Here is a 22,970-nt window from a genome sequence, read left to right on the forward strand (position 1 = left end):
CTGTAGTATTCTTTTGGCAACACTTAAAATGAAACGGACGCGTTGAATTTGGCATCTAACATCTCTGTTAATACAAAACCAGTAAGAAACAATGCAGGTCCATACCAGTCATTAACACTTTGGTGAGGGGTTCTTGGCAGCCTGCAATAGTTCAGCCATCTGGAGACTACTCAAAACAACAATTAATAATCACATTACTGGTATTACTTGATAGTTTTTTGCTGCACTCAAATTAGTTATTGTAGATGGATCATTTGTTAGAGTTACAGTAGAAGATCATTGACTTTTTTTACAGGAAGAGAGTAAATAAAAATAAAAATAGAAATGAAGGGCAGAGCTATACAAAAATACATAAACAAACCCAATGCCAAAGCCACATTATATTACACTGAAAAACCACACTATTTACAGATGAAAACAATATTTAATATAAGGTTTTCAGTGGTATATTGTCTTAGGTTTCAAGGCATGATAACGCACAGGCAGGTAAAGTACATAGAAAGTGTGGCAGTTCTGGCAGTTTAGGCTGTTCAATTCAGATGATAAAAAGTAAAAACACCCCAAGAAAAGCTATATTCAGTAAAATCAAAAAGATATAGGTGGCAAACAAATTCGTATTGAAAATCATTTTCTGTATTTTATAATGTTATTCTAAATCACAAAAATAGATTCATGAAATAAACTGCAAATTAATGTGCACTGCAGGTCCATACAACATTTATTTTTTTACATTTCCTGTTCATTTTCTTAAAAGGTATCATAAAAAATAATTGTTTGGAAATTAAATGAACTCAAAGCTATTTTAGGTGAAATATTTGGTGTATGACGCTGAACACATTTTAAACAGATACAATGGTCTACTTCACATGTAGGGTAATTACCAACAGTGGCCACAAGGTGGCACTATTATACTGGACATTTCGAGCGATCCTCTGTAATACAGGTTTGACTGAGCAATTCAATTTCCATTTATTTTTATAGTGGATTACAGTCCACCTGCAGGTGTCACCTGGGTACGACAAAAACAGTGTGAAGGGAAAAGAGGAAATGCTCGAAAAAAGTGATGTCAGCTACTGTTCCTACAGGGAATTAACAGAGAAAGAAACAAACCACAGACACACAGATTGATCTTCTCCAAATAACGTATTCAGACTGTGGGGATTGTTTGAGATGTTGTGATCTTTCATTGACAAACATCTGTGTACTATAGCAGTCAGGTCCTGCCAAAATGCTTTGTAATGTATTTGTAATGTAAAATTGCTCCACAATGCAAGGAGAACAGGTTGAGGGCTAGCAGGGATCTTAAACCGGGTTTTATGGGTAAAAAAAAGAGCACCAGCAACAAAGGTATCATTTTCGGCTTATCGTTCTACTGCTGTTTCTGTTTAGCATTATGTCACGAATGCTGCGCCAATTCAGCTATTGTATAAATGTATACAATGACTTGTCATGACAAGGGACATAAAAGCCATTCCCTTTCCTCTTAAGGTTTAACATCTCTGAAGCATTTGTTATTATTGTTGGTGGTGGTTTTTCCTTTATATCCAATTGTCATGAAACTAGGTACTGTATTAAGATAAGGTACTGAAAACATCAGATTTCTGTCCTTCCCTGCATCCATCTACCTGTATGTCACTCTTACACATTGCTATTTCGTATTCTATACTACTCTGTACGTACTGTGTATATATGTAGATCACTTTTGAATGTACAGCCCTGGTGGGGAGTGGGTGTTACTGACCTACTTGCTGTTTCAGCCACCGTGGATATTTGGTTTAATCATCTCCTGTATATTTTTCCTTTGGGAGTTTCTCTGTGAGTAGGTCTGAGAAGGGTGTTTTTTTTCTGTAATGTAATCTGACACACACTTTATTAAACATGCTAATGTTAATGCACACTGTATTTGTGTGTGCGTGCGTGTGTGTGTGTGTGTGTGTGTGTGTGTGTGTGTGTGTGGTGTGGTGGTTTTATGTTTACAGTATTCCTTTCAGAAAAGGCAAGTAAATTGCTTCCTTGCCACTTCATGGCAAGGAGGCTCTCATGGACCACATTGAGAAACACTGATACAGATCATCAGTATCTATACTATACTGTATGTATCTCCAGTCTTTACACATGCCTTTGTAAGACTAACTTGGCTGGAGTCTCTTCCAATGTCTCTGCATTGGGCTAGATGTCATAAACACTTAAACCAGTGCAACGTAAGATTAAAAAATAATTAAACAAATGAAGCAATTACTAATAAGCCGTACAATAAAAAATGGATTGTATAAACCCTGGTTCTCAAATAACACTTAAGCAGTTATACCAAAACGGAAAACGAATTGGCATGAAACCGGTTGAGTTACTTCTTTTCAGGGAGAGCCAGGGTGACACAACCATTATTTTGTGTTAACTCACAGTACAAAGAGGCTCACCAAGCATTTACCTGCAGTTATTTTTTTTCTAAAGCTGATGTTATGAAGCTTCAAATAAAATGCCTCAGACCTCCTACATGCCTCTTAGTTTTACTTGAAGCAAACTTAGCACTACGAATATGGCCCAAAATATGAGAGACACATATTAACCAAAAGTTGCATGCTGCTGCCTGTGCCGTGCCGTTGTCGTTGTTTTCTTTCTCTCTGTCTTCCGTGTCGTTGTCTCGTTTACCATGGTCTTGCAGATTGGAGGAAAGCCCAGAATTTCAGAGTTCTGATGTTCTGCCTTTCAGCCTCTAACAGAGCAGTAAATCAAGAGGAGATTTTTTAACAAACAAGCCTTCACTGCATTGCCTACTTGAAACCATCAAAGCGCTTTGAAACCTGCTGATATTTAAAAAGATCTGGAAAATTCCCACTCCACTGACATCAGATCCACTGACATTGTACTGACATCAGTAGTAGCCTGTAATCAAAGAATTAAGCACATGATTTTATAGGGAAATATCAGTTACACTGGTATTTACATAAATGTACTGGAAGATTTAAAAGATTTCTCCAGGAGATAGCTGGAACTGGTGAGATTTGACGATTCCTTTGTGTCAAGGAACAATTCAAATTATTTATATCCTGTTAACTATGTGTATATGCCAGGGATCTTCCAATTCATTCCTGCAGAAGATTATTAAATCAAAGTACATGGGTGGAAAAAGTCCTGCACCAGAATGGACTGAAAAATCAATTCCCCAGTTTGTATTTGTTTCAGAACTGACCCCTTTCATTAGGCAGTTGAATTTTCTTTGCGAGACGCTCCACCAGAGTTTTTGTTTGCAAACACATTTAAATATGGGGTAGCAGCAGTCAATATGGTAAGAACAGATAGTGTAAATGAAAGAATAACAGCATAATGTATAAAGGGCACTGAAGCTAAAAAGGGGGTGAAAATTCATCTTAAAACCTTTAAGAAACAACAATGAGGAAATATTTTTTTCTGTGCTATCTGTCATACAATCTTAGGAACAGCGTTTTTTTTTTTTTTTTTTTTTAATAATTGGATGGGGTTGGTCAGGCAGGTTCTGCATTAAATAACACTGTCAGCTTGTTATTGATTGACTGATACTAAATAATTGTGTGAACAAGGGAAACTGAGGGGCCACATTGTTTTGTTTTGTATTCCAATTAATACCTAATAACTTAACATTTTGTACAGGATTATTTCCGAAAAGACAGATCTCCATATGTTTCACTGCCTGGGGAGTATTTCCTGCTCCTCACACTACCTGCAGCCTCAAATAGACAGGAGCCCAATAGAAAATTACTCCGGGAGAAAGCCACACCTCTTCCAAGGAAAGCTTTCCATTCAATCAGGTTTTCCTCATAGAAGTTCAGCGCCAGGTGAATCAGTTAGAAGGGAACACACATGATTTCAGGAATGGATTATAGAAAACATTTTAAAATGGACTGGGCTCGAATACTTCAGGTCAGTAATTGCACTGATAGCTCAAATAACTTCATGATGAATGTATATTATGGTAATTGTTTTTTTCATGACACATTAATGACAAGGTTTTGTCATTTCTGCAATTAGAATGTCAATATGATATAATTTAGCATGCAATATTGAATATTAATTAAAGCTTGTGTTTGATTTTTGATGATAGTAGAGTAATTTTGTATTGAAAATGTTTGTTTAAATTGGGGAGGGCATATCTGAGAGAGGAGATAGTAGTTTTATCTATAAAGTACATCCTTCTTTATTTTGCTAATTAGTAAAACTATTTATTGTCAACATGGCCTAACCATGAATTAATTAAATAAGTGAATAATAAAACCAAAGACTATAGAGGGAGCACTGGAATTTTGAAAACTTTGTATTTCACTACTGTATATAAGATTTGTTGAAAAAGGTTTCCCCTAATTTTGTAAACCAAAACTTCTAGGAGTTGAGGGTATTTTTTTCTATTTAGTTCATTCATACTGCTCAGAAGGGTTTTCTATTTTGACACAACTTTGGTTCTGTGCCATTTAAGACCTTTAAAGACAAGGGTTAACTTACGAAGGTCAACATGCTGTTCCCGCTTTAATTAGTGAAAGATACAAGAATAACTGATATTTAATCTTTTACATTATTACAACACATCTACTTCTAAGTCAAATGCTATTTTAAAAAGAAAAAAAATACATAATGGTACAAGATCAGTATATGTAAAGCTTGCTTTTCATAACCAATCAATTCTCCTAAATAAGGAACAATGGAATAATAAAGGTGATAAGGAAATGCCTTGCTTATTTAAATGAATGGCTCTGATTGATTCCTTCCTTTACGAGGGAAATCGGCTATAACTTATAACATTTAACCCTATTTGAATGCATACTATGCCATTTCATTTTTGTAATTTTAAAGATAAGCCGAGTGTCAATGGCATTCATTGCATGTCACTATACTCATTGCAATTCTAATGAACAGTAGCTAACATGTTACTCAACCATTGCATGACTTTCCATTTTTTGGCAGGGCAAGCAGGAAAAGAAAAAATACCTATGCAAATTGACAAAATGTACCCCAAACAGGTTTTCTGTTAATGTGCTCTAAGGTGTGAAAAACATGTTTTTTCACCTTCACTAGTGCAGAATGTTGAAGGGGGCTGGTTAATGGTTACATTCTGTTATACCGGGTATATTTGGAAGTTAGAAATTATTCAGAGAGCTGTATTGAGGCCACAGGGTCCTTGACTCAATGTGCAATAATCATGCATCTGGTTATAGTGCAGTGTTTCACATATCTGGCCACCAGTTTGCTGTTTTTTGATGATTTCTTTTCAAAGAAAAGTAACCTACCCAGAACTGTTGTTACATGAGGTGCTGCTCCTACTTTTTAAATATATTACCCATTATCACAGTATGTGAACTCTGCCCATAACCATGTGGTTATTAAGCAGAAGGCTGTAGACTTTGAACTTGTTAGCTTGTCTCGAAATGGCAGCACAGTTCTTGAGTGATGAATGTTATCACAATTCTTAAAAACTACAGGGGGTTGTAAAATACTTGTGGCATGCTTTTTTGTAAACAGGTTGTCTACACATGACCGATTCATTTGTTTGCCATTTGGCCCTATACCATACTAACAGTGTCATGACAAGTGTGTTTGAGTGAATTTATTCCGTTTTTATTGAACAGCCCTTTCAGTAAGTTCTTATTAACAAGTTTAGAACAGCTGTTCAAACAGATTTTCAAGTACTTTGTTTGATTGTTTTTCGGGGGTTTTTGTCAGTTTTGTGTAAAGTATATGTAAAGTATATTGACGTGTTTATGAACACATTTGTTTATTGATGTTTATTACAGTATCATTTATTTTAGAGGAAATCACTTTCAGCATTGGAGCTACAGCTGGTAAACAATCCATAACACGAGTACAAAAAAAAAATGAAAACATTGAGGTTATGGTTTTTGATTGTGCGTTTAATGTTTGAATGAGGAAATATTTTTGCCTTTGGAAAGAAAATTCCAGGCAATTAGTCTTTTGTCCAACAGTTAACTGAAGCAAATCTGAATTAATCCGTTTAACATACAATAAACACCCAATATTATTCAGACAGTTACCATACATTTTAATACCTATTGTTCTATGTATTTGAGCATTTCTAACACAAGTGGTCACTTGAGAGATCTTACCCATTGCACGGGTGAAGGTGTCATGCATATACTTACACAATTCATTATTATAATGGACCAGAAGGTACACAGATCGTTATAGTGGTATATTGTTATTACTACAGGTATAATCAGCAGTATACATTGTTTGGGATAAAAAAAAAAGGTGTTTTTTCCAGTTTCCAGCTGAAAATCGATTTAGGGGACCTATTTAGGTTAAAAATAAAAATACAGCTTGAAGACTGTATGGACTGTTTCAAAAATGTAACCATTCTTCCCATTTGTTTTTCAGAACTGTATTGGCATGCTCCTGCTGGCCCACATGGTCTCCAGTGAGTCAGTTTCTGAAGTTACATTCAGTGTCAAAGAGGAAGAAGATGTCGGTGTTTCTATTGGGAACATTCAGCAGCATCTCATCCCTCTGGTATCCGATGGAGACACGTTAACTTACAAGTTCTTGGAGAACAATCTATACGTCACCCTGGATGAGATAACTGGGTTCCTGTACACAACCAAACACAAACTTGACAGAGAAATCCTGTGTCCACCCGACCACTTGGGTGACTGTGTGCTGCAATTAAATGCTATTGTTATGCCTGATAAATATTTTAAAATGATTAAAGTCAACATAGACATAGAAGACATTAATGACAATGCACCCTACTTTCTGGAGAACAATATTTCCCTGTCAATATCCGAGAACACCCCAGTGGGAACAACAATTGGAATTGACCATTTGGCCCTTGATAAAGACACCGGGACTAACAGCATGCTCACTTACCTGCTTGAAAACAGCGATGGGTTTTTCAGTATAGTATTAGAGGGGGAGTCACTTTCTGTCATCATCGAGAAGCCACTGGACCGGGAATCTCTGGATGTTCACCAAATGAAACTCATTGCTACTGATGGAGGGCATCCATCTTTATCTGGAACTGCTGCCTTGAATGTTCAGGTAGAAGACGCCAATGATAACTGTCCAGTGTTCACTTCAGCAGAACCCATCCTGGTCACTATTCCTGAAAATGCAGCCGCAGATAGCATAGTGGCACAGGTTCACGCAACTGATGCAGATCTTGGCTCTAACGCGGACATTATTTATTCTTACAGCCCTCGAGTTTCTGCTGCATCCAGGGAATTGTTCAGTTTAGACCCATCTTCTGGCATTATCACTTTCTCAGGGGTTGTAGAGATGGAGACACCTCATGAACACAAACTAAGTGTGTTCGCAAACAGTGCCCCCTGCCCTCCAGCACTAGCAGTTGTAATAGTTTATTTAAATCAGGATACAAATCAACAACCAGTGATAGACATCAGCTACATCGCAAGTCTGGATAACGATGATGTTGTGTTGAAGGAGAATGTACCTGTGAACACGGCAATCGCCCTTTTGGATGTAATTGACCCACATAATATTAAAGGCTCACTTAACATCGAAGGAGATGTCCCTTTCATTTTAAAACCACACCATGGGAAATATTTACTGCTGACGTCAAAGCCACTCGACTTTGAACTTGATAAACAATACAATGTTTTTATTGTTGCACAAAATGCCAACCAAAAGAGCATTTTCCACAAAAGGTTCATCCGAATCCGAGTAAATGATGTGAATGATAATGCTCCAAGGTTCTCCCAAAGATCTGTTGAAGCTTCCATTGAAGAAAACAATGGGCTAGACACTCCTTTGATCAGACTAACTGCAATAGATGCAGATAGTGACCAAAACGGACAGGTGGTTTACAGTCTAGGCCCAGATGCACCACCAATGTTTGCGATTAACACATCAACAGGTGAGCTCACAGTGTCTTCAGTACTAGACCGGGAACAACAGGATCTTTACAATTTCACCGTGGTTGCTGCTGATCAGGGTACTCCGTCTTTAGAAACCGTAACCACTGTCCTGATCCGAGTGCTGGACCAAAACGATAACAGACCACTTTTCATTACCAACGAGTTTACCTTCTTCATTCCAGAGAACTTCCCCCGCCTCGGGGAGGTGGCAATTATTAATGTGACGGATGCAGACACAGGGCCCAACGGTAAAGTGATGGTTTCCATCCTAAACAGCACTGTACCATTTGTGATGGATAATGCTAGAGGAACACTGCGTTGCTCTTCTGATATAGACAGAGAGACAGCAGACATACACGAAATTTGGATTGTGGCTATAGACGGTGGGAATCCAGCCTTATCGACCACTGCCAAAGTGACCATCTTTGTTTTAGATATCAACGACAACCCTCCCAAGGTTCTCCTGCCCAAGAACAACTTCTCCTGCCTGCCAATTCCTGCAAGCACAGCTCCGGGGGCAACAGTTGCTGAGATTTATGCTATTGATATGGATGCTGGGATGAATTCAGTTATCAGCTACAAGATCATTGGAAAAGAAGCTCCTGGCCCCAGTCCCTTTAAGATCGATTCCTTGACGGGCAACATAACCCTTCAGGAAAAGCTTCTGACTAATCATTACGGCATGCACCACTTATTTATTCAAGTAAGTGACGGTGGATTACCCAAACCTCTACAATCCACCATTTGGATTAATCTTTTTGTGAATGAAACTTTAAGCCCTTGTGTTTTAAATACAGTGCCTGAAGGTTTTTTTCAAGAACAGCCTCTAGAAATGCAAAACTTATGCGGACGTGAGTTTTCTGAAATCCTGTGCTTGCCATTAACGTTTATTGTTGGTCTGGCAATGATGACAGCTTCCCTTATATTTTTTGCAGCAGGTATATATATGTTTCGAAAAGCAACAGTGAGCAACTTGAGGAATATGATTAGGCCTGCTCATGAGGATGCTGAAATCCCTTTAAAACTGAACCAAAACTATGACACTAGAGACTGGGTTGATGTACAATAACAGAATACCTCAAATAAGCCATACCCTGAACTGGACAAACACTGTATGTTGTACATAAGATTTTTTTTTTATTCACAGTATTTTTTAAATATTTTATACATGAATTAAATGGCATTTATGAATGAGTTTGCAACATTTTGACCAAAATATGTAACTCGCAAGTTTAAAACTGAAATTAGACAGCTCCAGTCAAAATAAGTTCCACAGGGGCTCAGGTGGTAAATCTTCACGGCTACGAGAATCGCACGCAGTCTCATCAGCAGATTAGAATCATGTACACTTGGGAAATCTTTGGAATATAGAAGTGGCGGTACTGCGTAATTATCAGCCTATTTTAAGCACTATACATGTATATATGTATGTAGTGTTGGGAAAGTTACTTTTAAAGGGTAATCTGTTACAAGTTACCAGTACTTGAACAACATTGTAACTACTGTAGTTACAGTAACTTATTACTTTGAAAACAAAAATTGTTACACTTAGAAATGGTTACATCCCAGGCATATTTTACAAGTTCCTGAAAAATGTAATCGGATTACAGTAATGCGTTACACATGAAGTGTGACTCCCCAGGACTGTCTATATTTTAGCCTTCAGTGCGCTGGACTTCAACAGAAAGAACGCATTGTTGACCACCCAGTTGGTTTAGATTCATTTAAGCCTTTGAGACACAAGCTTCCTCCCACTATCCTGTTCCTGCTACCACTGCAGCACTAATATGTATTTGATAATCTCTTCAGGGTCTGGAAGCAAAGTTTTTAAGAAGGAGATTTTGTTTTCAAATAGTGTGTTGCATCTTGGCAGCGGGTATTTTCAATATGATTTTTGTAAAAAAAGAAATTGTTAATTATTACTTTGTCCAAATAAAAGCCTTTTTACATGTGTTGGTATTACTCAATTGAATCTGCTTTATATTTTGATCTAAAAATAAAATGCCCTTTCAGACACTGTCAGTAAACTTGGAAAAACACCTGCCACAACACTACCAATTTGGGATTTTGTAGTTGGGGTATTATTTCATAGCTACTTCCAAACGAAACTCTGACATGCGTCAGGCAAGGTGGATCTAAGGGGTGTAATGCCACAGGTAAGGATGAGGAAGTGGGGTCTATCCACAAAGTATAACTCCTATTCTTTGAAAGGATAAAAACACCTTGTAGTAACAAAACCAAATTCGAACGATACAACTAGAGAATGCTAAACAGACCTCATATAATCACTGCGTTTATTTGGTTCTAGGTTTGTAAAATGTTCAGGAGTTTAAAAAGAATAAAACTAATAGAGTGAGACTGAGAATAAGGCCCTATAATACTCTATTTACACTAAACAATGCATGGTCATCACGTTCTGAAAACATGATTGAAGTGAATGGCAATCGCATGGTTTCAATGAGTGTTGATTGTGCATTATTTACTCTAGGTAGTCTGGATAGTACTGTGTTACAGGTAATATATCCCACTTGACCCAATGTTCCTATATGCATCATAGTAAGCACAGCTTACAGCAGATGAAAAGTAACCCAGGTATGTGACATACTGTATTGTCAGCTACCGCTGCACTCACAATTAGAGCTATCAGTAACATGAAAAAGTAGATCATCCAGTGCACATGCACATGTCCCCCACTGATACTCTCAACAACTTAATGAACATCACAATAGGATAAGCGGCTCTTTAGATATATTCAACAGTGTCATGTATGGACTTATGGTTTTGTGAGAATGTTGTTAGTTATCTTTTTTATGCCATTGTTATGGCCATCAATTATACCTGAGGGCAGGTACAAAAATACAAACAGTGTCATCACATGCTTATACAGTATTATCATTAATGTATAGGACTCTGTCACGACTGTATTCATTTTGCTAGGAAATTAAAGACACATCTGTAATACCTTCATCCACAATCTTTGAAAACTGTCCAGTCTAAAATAATAATTGCGGTCGTTTGAGGAAATTGTAAGCACAGCTGAAGGTCTTTATAATTGTTTCTAGACTGAGTTCTCTGTTTTAACATGCAATGTATTCATTAAGCATCATTGTGGATTTCACTGCAGTTGTGTTATTGTATAACGCATTGTGTGTTTAGGTGGGTGCTCCTGTGGGTGGATTGCATATTGAATAAAGTGTTCAGGTGTTCTGTTACATGAGCATATTTTTGTGAAAGCAGAATGCAGTTCCCTTTACATCCAAATCACTCACCCTTGAAAGAACCCCTCTATTGTAAATACATGTTATCACGTGAGACCTGTTCCTTGTACCTAGACAGTAACACTACCAAACCATTTTACCTGGTGTCAAAATTAATTCATTGATGTGAACACACACACATTTTCAAAACCCCTCACCAAATGATCTGGGCGATGTAGTGGGTTGGCAATAATGGGCAATGGTAGAACAGCTACAATGGCACAAGTAATTGGTACCCCCATAGCATCCATTTCCTATTTTAATCTACTTTGGCTAGTAGATGAGGCAAAATGTTTGTCAATCAGGAGAGACTCTGTGAGCATGTCATTGATCATATGACTATAGAAATTGGTGACTTCTACAGAAGATGGTTTGGAATCCTGCTGCAATCAGTGGTTTTACTGATATGTACGCTGACGCATTGTAGTGTCATTCTGGGTCATTCGTCGTCCTGAAAAGCCTTCCTTAAGCGTCTGGATCCATACAAACAAAACTACAACTTAAGCGTAGCGCATTTCAAAGTTTACAGTCCGCTCCTCTCTCCTCATGATTCAGGATCCACTCCCTTGTCCAAACGACTCTGTTTCAGTGCTTTCCCCTTATTTTACAAAGAGTTCGTGCAATGAGACGTGCAGCACTACTCAGTGTAAAAAAAGGCTTTTCTCCATTTTGGGGGCAGCAGGAATGATCACGTGCTGCTTGAAAAACATTCCTGACCATTTTTGAAGAAACATGTTTTCTCGTGCATGCAGGGCTTAAGAGTATATGACAAACATGTTTTGTATAATTTAACAGCCTCCCACCCCCCATTTAGTTCTATGTTTAGGTTATTTCACTGAATATGTTTGTGCTAGTCAGCGACAAAGTATTGAACAGCCTCCCCCAACTGACACTAACGACATGCATGTTTTAACAAAAACTTTAATTAAGCTGTTGTAAATAAAATGAATTTAAAAAAGAAGATATTCATGCAATCGGTAACCTTTATAAGAAGTTAACGATGCTTATGTCTGTGATTATATTATGTCGTTTTGTGCACTACATACTACACGCGTTTTTGTTTGACTGAAATTGTATGAATGCAGATAAAGATGGTTTGGGAAGTTAAAGCAGTATTAAATAAGTGCACATAGTTGTATTTTATTTGCTCTGTAAATTATTTCATCATCAAAATTATTTATAATCTACGGAGCGGGCCCAGGAGGGGACATGAGGGAAGAAATAATGGCCACAAGATAGCAGGAGATATATATTTTAGCTCATGGCCACGCTATCAGAAAAATTCATAAGGCAGCGGTTTTTTCATTCTCCAAACGCTCTTTCCTCTGAGCTAAAAACCCTAGCAGCTTTTACTTGTTTCTGTTTTATTTCAGCCTTGAAACGGGAAAGCTGTAAACATGAACTTTATTTTTACATAGCGTAGAAGACAAGGTTGCTTGCAGGCTTGGTTTGCCACGGCAAAATACTTTACATTTTTATTATTTTAGTATTAATAAACACTAAACAAAATATACGTTCGGAAAACACATGTTTGATCCATCACAAAAAAATGCCCCAAAATGTTAATTGTCAATTTTACAGCGGCATAGCAGTACTGGTATTATGGCAATGAAAAGTATATAAACACAGTCGTCACAGGACATAATATTGTACATAAAAGAACAGCGCCGTATCAGCCTAACATACACTTACTGGCAAATGAAAAGATAGAAAAGATAAAATGCCTGGGATTCATCACAGAAAGAGTTCTGAGGAAGAGAAACTTGATCTACTTTGTTTTATTGTGCAATCCGGGCTCTTAAAATCAAGCAGCATATTGTCCTTTTATATGACTTTCAAGTTCTTCCATTGTTAAACATTGTGTTTTTTCCATGGGTAAGTGTTTAATGTTTTTTGTATGCTGTCATTGTGACTAGTCCGAGTTGTCCCTTTCTATTGTTAAGTGGTTGGTTTGAAGTGCAGCTATAAAACAGAACTCCAAAATAAGAGTTGAACTTTCATGTAAAATACAGCACTGACTTAATACAGAATAAACAGATTCTCTGCCCTTGCTGTGTTACCACGCACAGAAGAATACAAAGGACAATGTGACCAAGTCGTTTTTGTGCTTAGTCATGGTAACAATTATGGGTCTAGTATTCAAATTGTAGTTGTTCTTTAACAATTTAAAACCTGATATTGAGCATATTGCTTATAGATATACAGTTCATACACATAAACAAATAAATAAATATAATTCTTTGTATTAAGTGAATTATGATATTGGAGACAGACACTTTATCTGGGCTTGGTTTAAAAACCTTAAGAAGGCCAAAAAGTCAGCCCAATCTTTACAGCATTGTTATACTGTAATAACATGTTAAACTAACAATGTATAATGATGTAAAACATATCAAAGATCACAATTTCAAATCTTAGAGAAAGACAGACAATAACAGGGGGTGTAACTTACAAGTATAAAAAGTTCATAGTTGTTTTAGTTATTGTAGAATTATTCACCTTGTAATCCACAAATTGGCTGCCAAGTTTACATGTATGCAAACCACCTGTTGTACAGTGTATTGCAACATATTCATCATGAACAAGAAAGACAACACCATCTAACAATTATGAATGGAACCACTAAACCATTTATAACTTAAAGAGTGCTTATAGATCAGGGAACTTGATATCTCCTCATAGGTTGGATATTCGTTGTAATACTTTGTGATGATTTATACTGGCTTCTGACCGAGAACCCCGTTTTTATCCTACTCTTATTGAATGAAAAATGTGAAAGCTATTTTTTTTCCAAAGGTATTCAAGCAAAATCTCAAATGATCTTACTTTGTTAGTGCTGTCAGGATAACTAATGCACTTTAGATGGTCAATAATTTAATTGGACATGTACTGAATGAACTGACTCAATCTACCACTGGACATGGAGCCTTCAAGACTGGAACTTGAATGCAGGAATGGACTTTGTGCTGGGGTTTGAATTATGGCCATGTGCGATGTAACTACAGTAACTGGTTTCTCCAAGGAGAGGTCATTTGATTATCTCGTTGGCGTGAACTATCAGAAATATAAAGAAAGGAAAAGAGACAGCAGATTGAATAGATAGTACGTCTGCTGTGACAAAGGAAGTCTCCGAAACAGATTTTATTTGATAAGCAGACAAAAAAGAAGGCATTAGCTTGTTCCTGGAAATCAGTAATGGACACACAAAGAGACTCCTGGCTGTTTCAGGTTTCACATCCCCTGAAATGACAGGCAACAAGGAGTACTGCTAATGTGTCAAAGGAAGTTTGTGTATCAGAGTGTATTCCTTACCATTTTGTGTTACTATAATAAAGGTATGCTTTTACGTTTGTCTGTTTAATTTTATCTTGTGGCTTATATCACCCCTGCTGGAAAGCAGGCAGACCATGTAAGAGCCAGCATGTACAAACTATTTTGATATACATCAAGGAAAGTGCTGCATGGTCCAGAGACAAACAATGTCATTCCATAGATCAGTTAGATTAAAAAACAAGTTAAATGTGCATTAAATAGTTTTAGACACAGCTTAGTGTCTATTGTTACGTGGTTGGTTTAAAGTGCAGCTATAAAGCAGAACTCCAAAACAACTGAGTTCAGCTTTCATGTAAAATACAGCACTGACTTAATACAGCATAAACAGATTCTCTGTCCCTGTGTTACCATGCACAGAAGAACTTCTTCAATTTTGAACAAGATAATATACTGTATATACGCCTGTGACGGGAAGCCCTCCCGTTGTGCATATTTATGTATTATTTGTATTCTTCTTCATATTATGTATTTGTAAGCGGGCGGACGAAGCCGTCCGTCCTTATTAATTTGCTGTGTTTTGTAAGCGGGCGGACGAAGTCGTCCGTCCTTATTAATTTGTTGTGTTTATATGCGGGCGGATGAAAGCCGTCTATGTATTATTGTGTTGATTCAGCAGGGAGAGGGTTAACTTCCTCCCCCTGCCTTCACGTGTGGAATGCAGGTGTTCAGGAAATAAATGATCGCCTATCGTCTCATTAGCTCTCGACCACCTGTTGTATAAACTCTCACTCTCGGAGTGCGGAGAAGCTGGAAGAGTGTTTTGTAGAACGATTGCTATCTACTCTTGCTTTGTTTGTTTTACAAAGCACTTATCAAAATACTAAACAAAACAGCACAAGGGCAAAACAAAATGGTTTCAAAACATAACACAGGAACAAATAAATCAAATGAAACGAGTATCAACTCGAGTTCTCAAGGGTAGATAGCAATCGGCTTCGTCCGCCCGCATACAAATACAATAATAATAATAATAATAATAATAATAATAATAATAATAATAATAATAATAATAATAATAATAATAATAATAATAAGACGAATGCAAATCATACATAAATATGCACAAGGGGAGGACATCCCGTCACAAAACCTTTAATGGCATTTTTTGAGAGTGGGAATTCATACAGTTGCTGTATCAGTGCTGTAAATAATCCCTATTTGTGTTTGTGTACACTTTGAAAAGCCAGTTAATTAAAGCTCCACTCATCACCTGTTCTACAAAATGTCTGTAGCTCACACATGCATTCCATAAATCTTATCTGGTTTACATTTCCGTTCATTATAGAGGTGACAAATGTACAGTTTGGAAAGAAACAGGTTATAGTCAGCATGCATTTAACAGAAATGATAGCTGGTACTATACTAGGTTAAAGAAATCTCTGTTTGCAAGTAATGCTATCAGATGGTGTTGCACTTCCTTGGTCATTTAACCTGGAGAGTGAAATTGGCCCTCCCCTTTTAAGGGCTTCCAAACAGCTGCTGGTAATGGCTGACATGCTTTCAGCCAATAAAATGCTTTGACCCAGAACACACTGCTGCTGTGCAATGACCTAGAAAGTGCGAGTGTAACAGAGTGCAGTCAGTCTGACTTAATGGTGTACCAGGTATTATGTTTTAAAAGCGAAATACATGTTTGCTGTAATAAAAGCATTAGAGACCAATGTACTGAACAGAAGTGAAAAACTGGCAAAAGATGTATAGCATTATTTTGCTAGCTACAGAAACTTCCTCGATTTAGGTATAAAGAACTATGAAAGGTTTCAGCAGAAGGAACCATCGGTATCATTTTAAATGGCATGCTCTGCTGTGTACAGAAGCTGCATTTCAAGGTTCAGGGTTCTGTTGCTTTGATATTCAGATCTGTATCACATTTCTCTAGTGCTCTGTCTAACTGGCTGCCATCTAGTTTGCAAGCCACTGTTGTTATTCTATGCCTATTTGGCTCCTGGTTTTGAGAAACCAGGCCGTAGCGTGACCTTTCAATTCTGCAGGTTCCACCCAGCCTATTACTATTAAATTGGCATTTTTAGCTTATATGACTTCTCAGCTTTGGCAGAAGTAGCTCAGAAATATTCAGTGCGCATTTTTTTCTCTGCACGAGTGCGGGTATCAGTTAGCAGTAAAATGTCTACAGTTTTAACCGGGAGCTTTTTGCATGTGACAGCTGCAAAACTGATAGTTGAAATAAACTGGTATGGACTTGTTTTACATGCACTCACTTGTGTTTTTGCCAGCAAAAAACGCACGCAACTCCTAGATGTTGTATTTCAGGTTTGAGGCACTGACACAGGACGAATTTCTACAACACCAACATATATGTTTGAGAGCTCTAAGGTATTTTAATTAAACAGTATCTACCTTAATACAGAAGCCCTAAAACTCGGAAACTTCTTTCAATTGCATAATTTAAATTCAATTCCTCCTGTGAGAAATACCCATTGCAGAAATAGACAAATATGAATGTGCCAGTAATGTGTTCCCATCAAAAAGCATCTTGTGGATTTAATTACATTATATATGATTTAATTACAGTACCACTCCCTTACCCACCCACTAGGAACAACATGTCTGGAAGTTTAAATCTGGTGGTGACTGGCATCGAACCTGATTTCACCCTTAGCCAAGTTTTATCAATCATCTAGAAGGTGCAGTTACCCTTTGAGTGTAGTTTTACATAAACACAGTAATATGTTCTATTCCGTTTAAAAAAGGTGACAATGGGATTTATAGCAAAGGTATCTTGTAACAATTTTAAGTCGCCCTGGATAAGGGCATCTGCTAATAAATAAATAATAATAATAATTTAAAACCAATTTCAAACAGCAATTTAAATGGTAGTATGGGGTCATATTTTGGGGCTCAATGGGTCTTTACAGCAATGGCCTTTACACCATTTCCATCCAATGCTAAGTGCATTGCTACAAGAGTAGTATAACAAGATTCTAAGTGGATCTCTCTCCAAGTGGAGAGTGGCTTTTCTTCCATTGTGTCAGGTAAGGTCTGTGTGGCACACATGATAGTAGGAGCATGGCTGCAAAGGTATGGAGAACTTGTGTCTCCACAGCTATATTTCAATGGGAGACTGCTCTTGTGTATCCAGATACTTGAAAAATATATCTAGCAGCAGCAGTACGTGACCAAGTGACTTTACAGGCCCTGCTCTACAATCAGATAAGGGTATTAAAACCCCTCAGTCAGGGCTGGGCTTGACTTAAGGAATTTCTCAACACATTCATTACTGCTCTGCAGGGAAGTCTGGGGTTTCTGGATTTCCACAGCTGAGAGTTTTACCCACAAATAATCACAAAATAATAATTATTAAAGTATGGGACTAGGTGGCTAACTAGAAGTTACTGAAGATACATAACGCCTGGATCAGCTTAAGATACAGTATAGTGTTTTTTCCTACACAGCTGAGTTATGCTTGCCAAAACCATTTTTTATTCTCCAACTTTACGAATAAAAAATATAATCATTAAATCATGTATCTGCTTTGTATGTCAGTGACATAAATCATTGTGAAAACTAGGTGATCACCTTGTGTGGTATCCAGTAATTAGAGCTCAATGCCAAGAGAAACAGCTATGAGGCCTCAATCCCTTTTCTCAACTGCCTGGGTGTCACTCCCATGTAGGGAGGAATGTAGAGACAGACTGTACGGTCTATTGCTGTGAAAGAACAATCAAATCCAGTCCTGAGGCTGCCTGTGCTTGTAAACACATTGACAGGCTGAGGAAAAAAATGTGTATTTAACTGCAGTGTCCCACATTTCATTTTTGTTAACAAAACGGAGGTCATGTGTGTTGGATCTCATAAAAAAATTGCTTTCTCTCTCTCTCTATTAAATGTGACCTTGGGAAATTGCTGCTTCACTGTTAGCCCCGTCATTAAAAATCTGGGAGTTTTGTTCGATTCTGAATTATGTTTTGATGCACATATTAAATTTATTTGTCCATCTTTGAAATATTGCACAATTTGTAACCGTCTGCAGCGGAGACCTTGATCCATGCTTTCATTACTTCTAGGCTTGATTATAGTCTGTTGTCACATTTACACGAGTTCTGACTCTTGTAAAGTCCCATTGTCACATAACCCCGTTTTGTCCCGTCTTCATTGGTTGCCGGTCACTCAGAGAATAAATTACACAATTGTATTACTTACATTTAAAGCATTACATGGTCTGGCACCCTCCTATCTTTCTGATCTCATACTTCGTTATGTTCCTAGTCGGGTGCTGTGGTCTGCGGAGGCTGACCTACTGTACAGTCTGTTCAAACTGCCAAGTGTGGATCGCGTTCTTTTAGCCGTATAGCACCCACACTATTGAACTCGCTACCTAGGCACATTAGAAGCATCCACTCGCTTTCCCTTTTTAAAAAAACATATAAAAACATTTTTGTTTGATCAGGTTTTTAGTTAAAATTCTTATTGTAGTATATCATTTTTTTTCTGTTGTTGTTTTATTTTTTGTAGATTCTGTAAAGTGTTTTTTTTTGTGTGCTTTTTGCGTTGCTGGATATGTAAAGCGCCCTGAGACGCTCCCCGTGTATATGGGGCGCTATAGTAAATGTAAATTTGATTTGATTGATTGGTTTTACACCTCAAATGTAGGGTTGTTTTTTTTTCAGACTGAGTAAATCAAAGTAAAGTGTGAGTCAACCGAGTCAGGCTATCAGCAAAAGACTGCGACCTGGTTTATCTACTGTTTATCTCTGTGTTAATTCAAATGTAAGAATGCATGCAGTTTATCGCATTCATTTGATTGAAAGCGTTGAAGACTCAGCCAAGCCTGATCCTTTTTTTAAACAAATTCTCTTGTATTTACATCTGCAGTGTCTACATTTAAAACATACTTAGAGGTAAAGATAAACATTCTTTATGAATATGTGACAAAAATCACCAACCAAGCGCAGCTAAAAATATACACAGGCCTAAGAGATAAACATGCTGTATGAATACGTTTACAATACTCCTCAATAACTTAATCTTCAGTGCATACTTAACTTAACAGGAAACGTCTGCATTTATATTCACCATTTTAGATGCTTGAACACAAGCTTAAAAAAACAGCTTTCCACCACTTCACACTGTGATCCAAATATGTATGTATGCTCCTGCTAGTACTTGCAACAGCAAGTAAAGATGACTGACATCTTAAGCTCAGGAAGAAAAGAAGATAGCCATTGTTGTAAACCCTTTTGTTATATCCATTAACATGTGGAGGAAATTATTATAGAGCTTCTATTCTTTAAACGCCTATGTTGAACTACAGTACACCTTAAAAGTAAAGATGTGCCGAACTACCGAAATCTACAGGGATTAGGTAGCAGGCAGCTGACAGCATAAAAGTGTACTGCTGTATACCAAAAGCATGTCCTAAAGGAAAAGTACAGTGAAAACACGATGAAGCTCAAGAGGGTATGTGAAACACATCTGCACTGCAGTCGGCTAGGCAAATCGATCTATTTGAATGCTAGTCTTACACACCCTAAAGACGCATATTCAATTGTCCCGATCATTACAAATCTGGGCAAATATTTACTATTGTGGGGATAAAAGACACAGTGAACGCGTTTATTTCAAAGTATTCAAAGGCTACAAAAACCATTCATTTTTCTGGCCTCAATCCCTCCTTTGAAAAAAAGAACAGACTAAATGGATTCCTTCCAAGATAACCAGAAAAACCCAGTGGCAGGTGTGAATGAGAGGAGTTCATTTGACAGCGAGGAATCTACTAAAGCACACAACACAAGGAACCAAATGAAGACATGCTTATCATTATTTCTTTCACAAAGAAATAGGATACATTCACCGCGCCCAAACTGATATAGTTAACCAATTAGAAGAACAAATACCTTAGCATAAACGTGATATTCGGTACTATTACCTCTGTTGTTGGTTCCTGTGACTCTAGTGAGAGACTGTGACATTGCTACAGTAAGATATTATTCTGCTCTCTCAACCACAGTGGAAGAGCTGGGGGGCTCTCTCAAGCATAACATTTTATCATCTGAGACAGATACTAACACTAGGCATTAATTAGTCTACTGTGCCACTTAACACCTGTCAAAGAAAACGTTTTAACACTAGGGAAGGCATTTATGAAATCAACAACACAAAGGCAATGTGCCCCTAGCATTTGGAATAGGTCAGCCATCCACATTCTATGTGATTATACTGCCACCACGTGGCAGGAAATGGAACTCCTTTAAGATCCAAGAAAGTCCACATAGGGTTGCCTGTCTTTTAAAGGTCCCAGTAGGACTTCAACAAGGGTTCCCAGACTTTCTTTACTTGTGACCCCCTATGACATAAAGCATTCCACTGAGGACCCCCACTCGATGAATTCACCTTGCAATCACCTGCTTTCTTTGTATAGTGGTTTAAGCATGGGCACTGGAAACTAAATAAAATGAGAGTTTCAATATCATGTCACAGTATTTGGCGAGTGCTCTCCCCAGTAGACAATTTTTGAACAGCATGCATAATAGTATGAGAAAAGGGAATTATAAACAGGTCTGAATGGTCTGACAGTTTGGAGCACACCAGTTCCCAACATCTCTGTGGAGCAACAAACTATGGATGGAAACCTACATATTTAATAAAAATTGTCCACACTTTAAAAATGTATGGGTCTGTTAATGTAAGTGCTGGTAATGTTAATTATTTAGAGGGCTAATAATCCCATAAGTAATACCTTGTCCATCCAGTCACATGTGCAGTGTTGAAAGAAGTGAATGACAGGGTTTCATTTTTTGTTTGTTTGTTTAAACAATATAGGGTTAAAGTCAAAGAAGGAATAAAAGAACATTTAAAAAAGGTTTAAACACAATTACCCCTGACAACGGTGTGAAAACATGTAGCTATAAGCCATGGTAGATATTAAAAACCAAGGATACTTTGTTAACATAAAGTGTTTCTTTTTTAATACCAAATTGTCCCCAACTTTAGCGAAAAAATTAACAATTATAATAAAAAATCAAGTCTTGTAACTTAAGATAGACTTTCAGACGAAGAAAAACTGACCTTCCCTTGAAGTTTATAACTGGATAAAAGCATAGCACAGGCAGAAAAGCATGTGGAAACTGCAAAATTATCACGCAGATGTACCACTGTAAACCTTATTGTGCTAGCTGGAGCCCTAACTTTCTGTCAGGCTGACTAACACAATTACAAATGGAATCAGCTGGTTGATAGCTCTGTTTCTAGTGACCTGAAGTGTTAAATCTGCAGCCCCACTGTTTCAAAGACACTTATAATAACAAATGCCATTGTCACACAATTGTTTTTAAATTGCTCTGAAAGTACAGTGCAGTACCACAAACACTGTCATCATCCACTGTTTCTATAGGATAGAAACAAAAATCGTGTGGTGCCATAGCAATTACACCATCGCCCTTTGGAGTGCTGCACCAGTGCCAGCGGCCCAGTTTCTGTTTATAACTGAAAATACAAGTGCTATTCCATTGCTTAAACAACATACCCATTGTAGTAGGCACATCTTTAACAGTGGTCCTGTTTTTGCAAAGCCTAGCAGCGCAGCACCACCACAATTACAATGCTGCCATTGTCTCGTTAATGTTGTACTTCATCAATGTCACCAGCATTCAGCTTTTTTATTCATTTATGCATGTACTGCATTTATGTATTTATTAAAAAATTCTGCTCCATGAAAACCACTTGATTTCAAGGGTGTGTTGAATAATCTAGACATCATTCAATTCACATTCACACAACAAGCAGAGATGCCCATATGACACAGACATGTGCACCTCCTAAACAGTATGATATATGTTGCATTGTAGTGTGTAATAATATTGCATATAAAATGAACTTTTCATAGAGTGATGAAGCACCTGCAGCAACAACGAGCTGATAAAGGGACACTCAGCAAGACAAGAGCAAAAGCAGCACAGCTATAAATAGGAAAGCAAATGAGTGTTTGCATTGGTGTATTGGTTGGTACTGTGTGATTTAGAAATACTACAAGAAACTTCATGATTTCAATGACAAACGTTTGGACTACAAGTCTTTCTCAGTCTATGTAGCACTATTAAGTTAGGGATGGGACTATTTGGGGTTTTGACTTGAAACTTGATAGGTATTGGATCCTCCAATGAATGGCCTTGACTTTTTCCAGACAGAATTTCATTTGAAGGTGTGCTGATCAGATTTTGGAGTTGGTTTGATCTTTGGCTTTTTCTTTGCTAGGTGGGTTTACAATTTATAGTAATTGTATCATTACCTCATGTAATAAATCATGCACCGTGTATTACAAATGTGACACACGTTTGTACAATATTACACAATGCCATTTGTATCCAATCCAATATGGGCTATTTTCTGTGGATTTTAATTCTTCAGAGAATGTTTTGGCTGTATTGCTGTTCAATTACATGTTATGGAGTTTCGGGAGGGGGGAGCGCTTAATGTTTATTTGTTGACAACCGCCTGCTGGGAATCTGAGCACGATGGAGGAAGTGTGGGTATTGGCCCTTTAAGAGGTTTGTCCATCGGTCAGAAG

At 37.5% G+C, this 22,970-nt stretch overlaps 1 protein-coding gene across 1 annotated transcript; it reads left to right on the plus strand.

The window, feature by feature from the left end:
• The first annotated feature begins 3,765 nt into the window (after window positions 1-3,765).
• LOC117430395 (protocadherin-20-like) lies at window positions 3,766-9,808 on the plus strand. Its single transcript, XM_034050390.3, has 2 exons — window positions 3,766-3,897; window positions 6,361-9,808. The coding sequence occupies exons 1-2, from the start codon at window positions 3,838-3,840 to the stop codon at window positions 8,923-8,925; spliced, it is 2,625 nt and encodes an 874-aa protein (XP_033906281.3). The 5' UTR covers window positions 3,766-3,837; the 3' UTR covers window positions 8,926-9,808.
• Window positions 9,809-22,970: the final 13,162 nt, after the last annotated feature.

This window comes from Acipenser ruthenus, chromosome 16 (assembly GCF_902713425.1).
Source record: "Acipenser ruthenus chromosome 16, fAciRut3.2 maternal haplotype, whole genome shotgun sequence".
In the NCBI taxonomy this organism is placed as follows: domain Eukaryota; kingdom Metazoa; phylum Chordata; class Actinopteri; order Acipenseriformes; family Acipenseridae; genus Acipenser; species Acipenser ruthenus.

Coding starts and splice junctions, on each gene's coding strand:
- LOC117430395 (XM_034050390.3), top strand. CDS start 3,838: ATGATTTCAGGAATGGATTATAGAAAACATTTTAAAATGGACTGGGCT. Junction 3,898..6,360: donor ACTGGGCTCGAATACTTCAG/GTCAGTAATTGC, acceptor TTTGTTTTTCAG/AACTGTATTGGCATGCTCCT.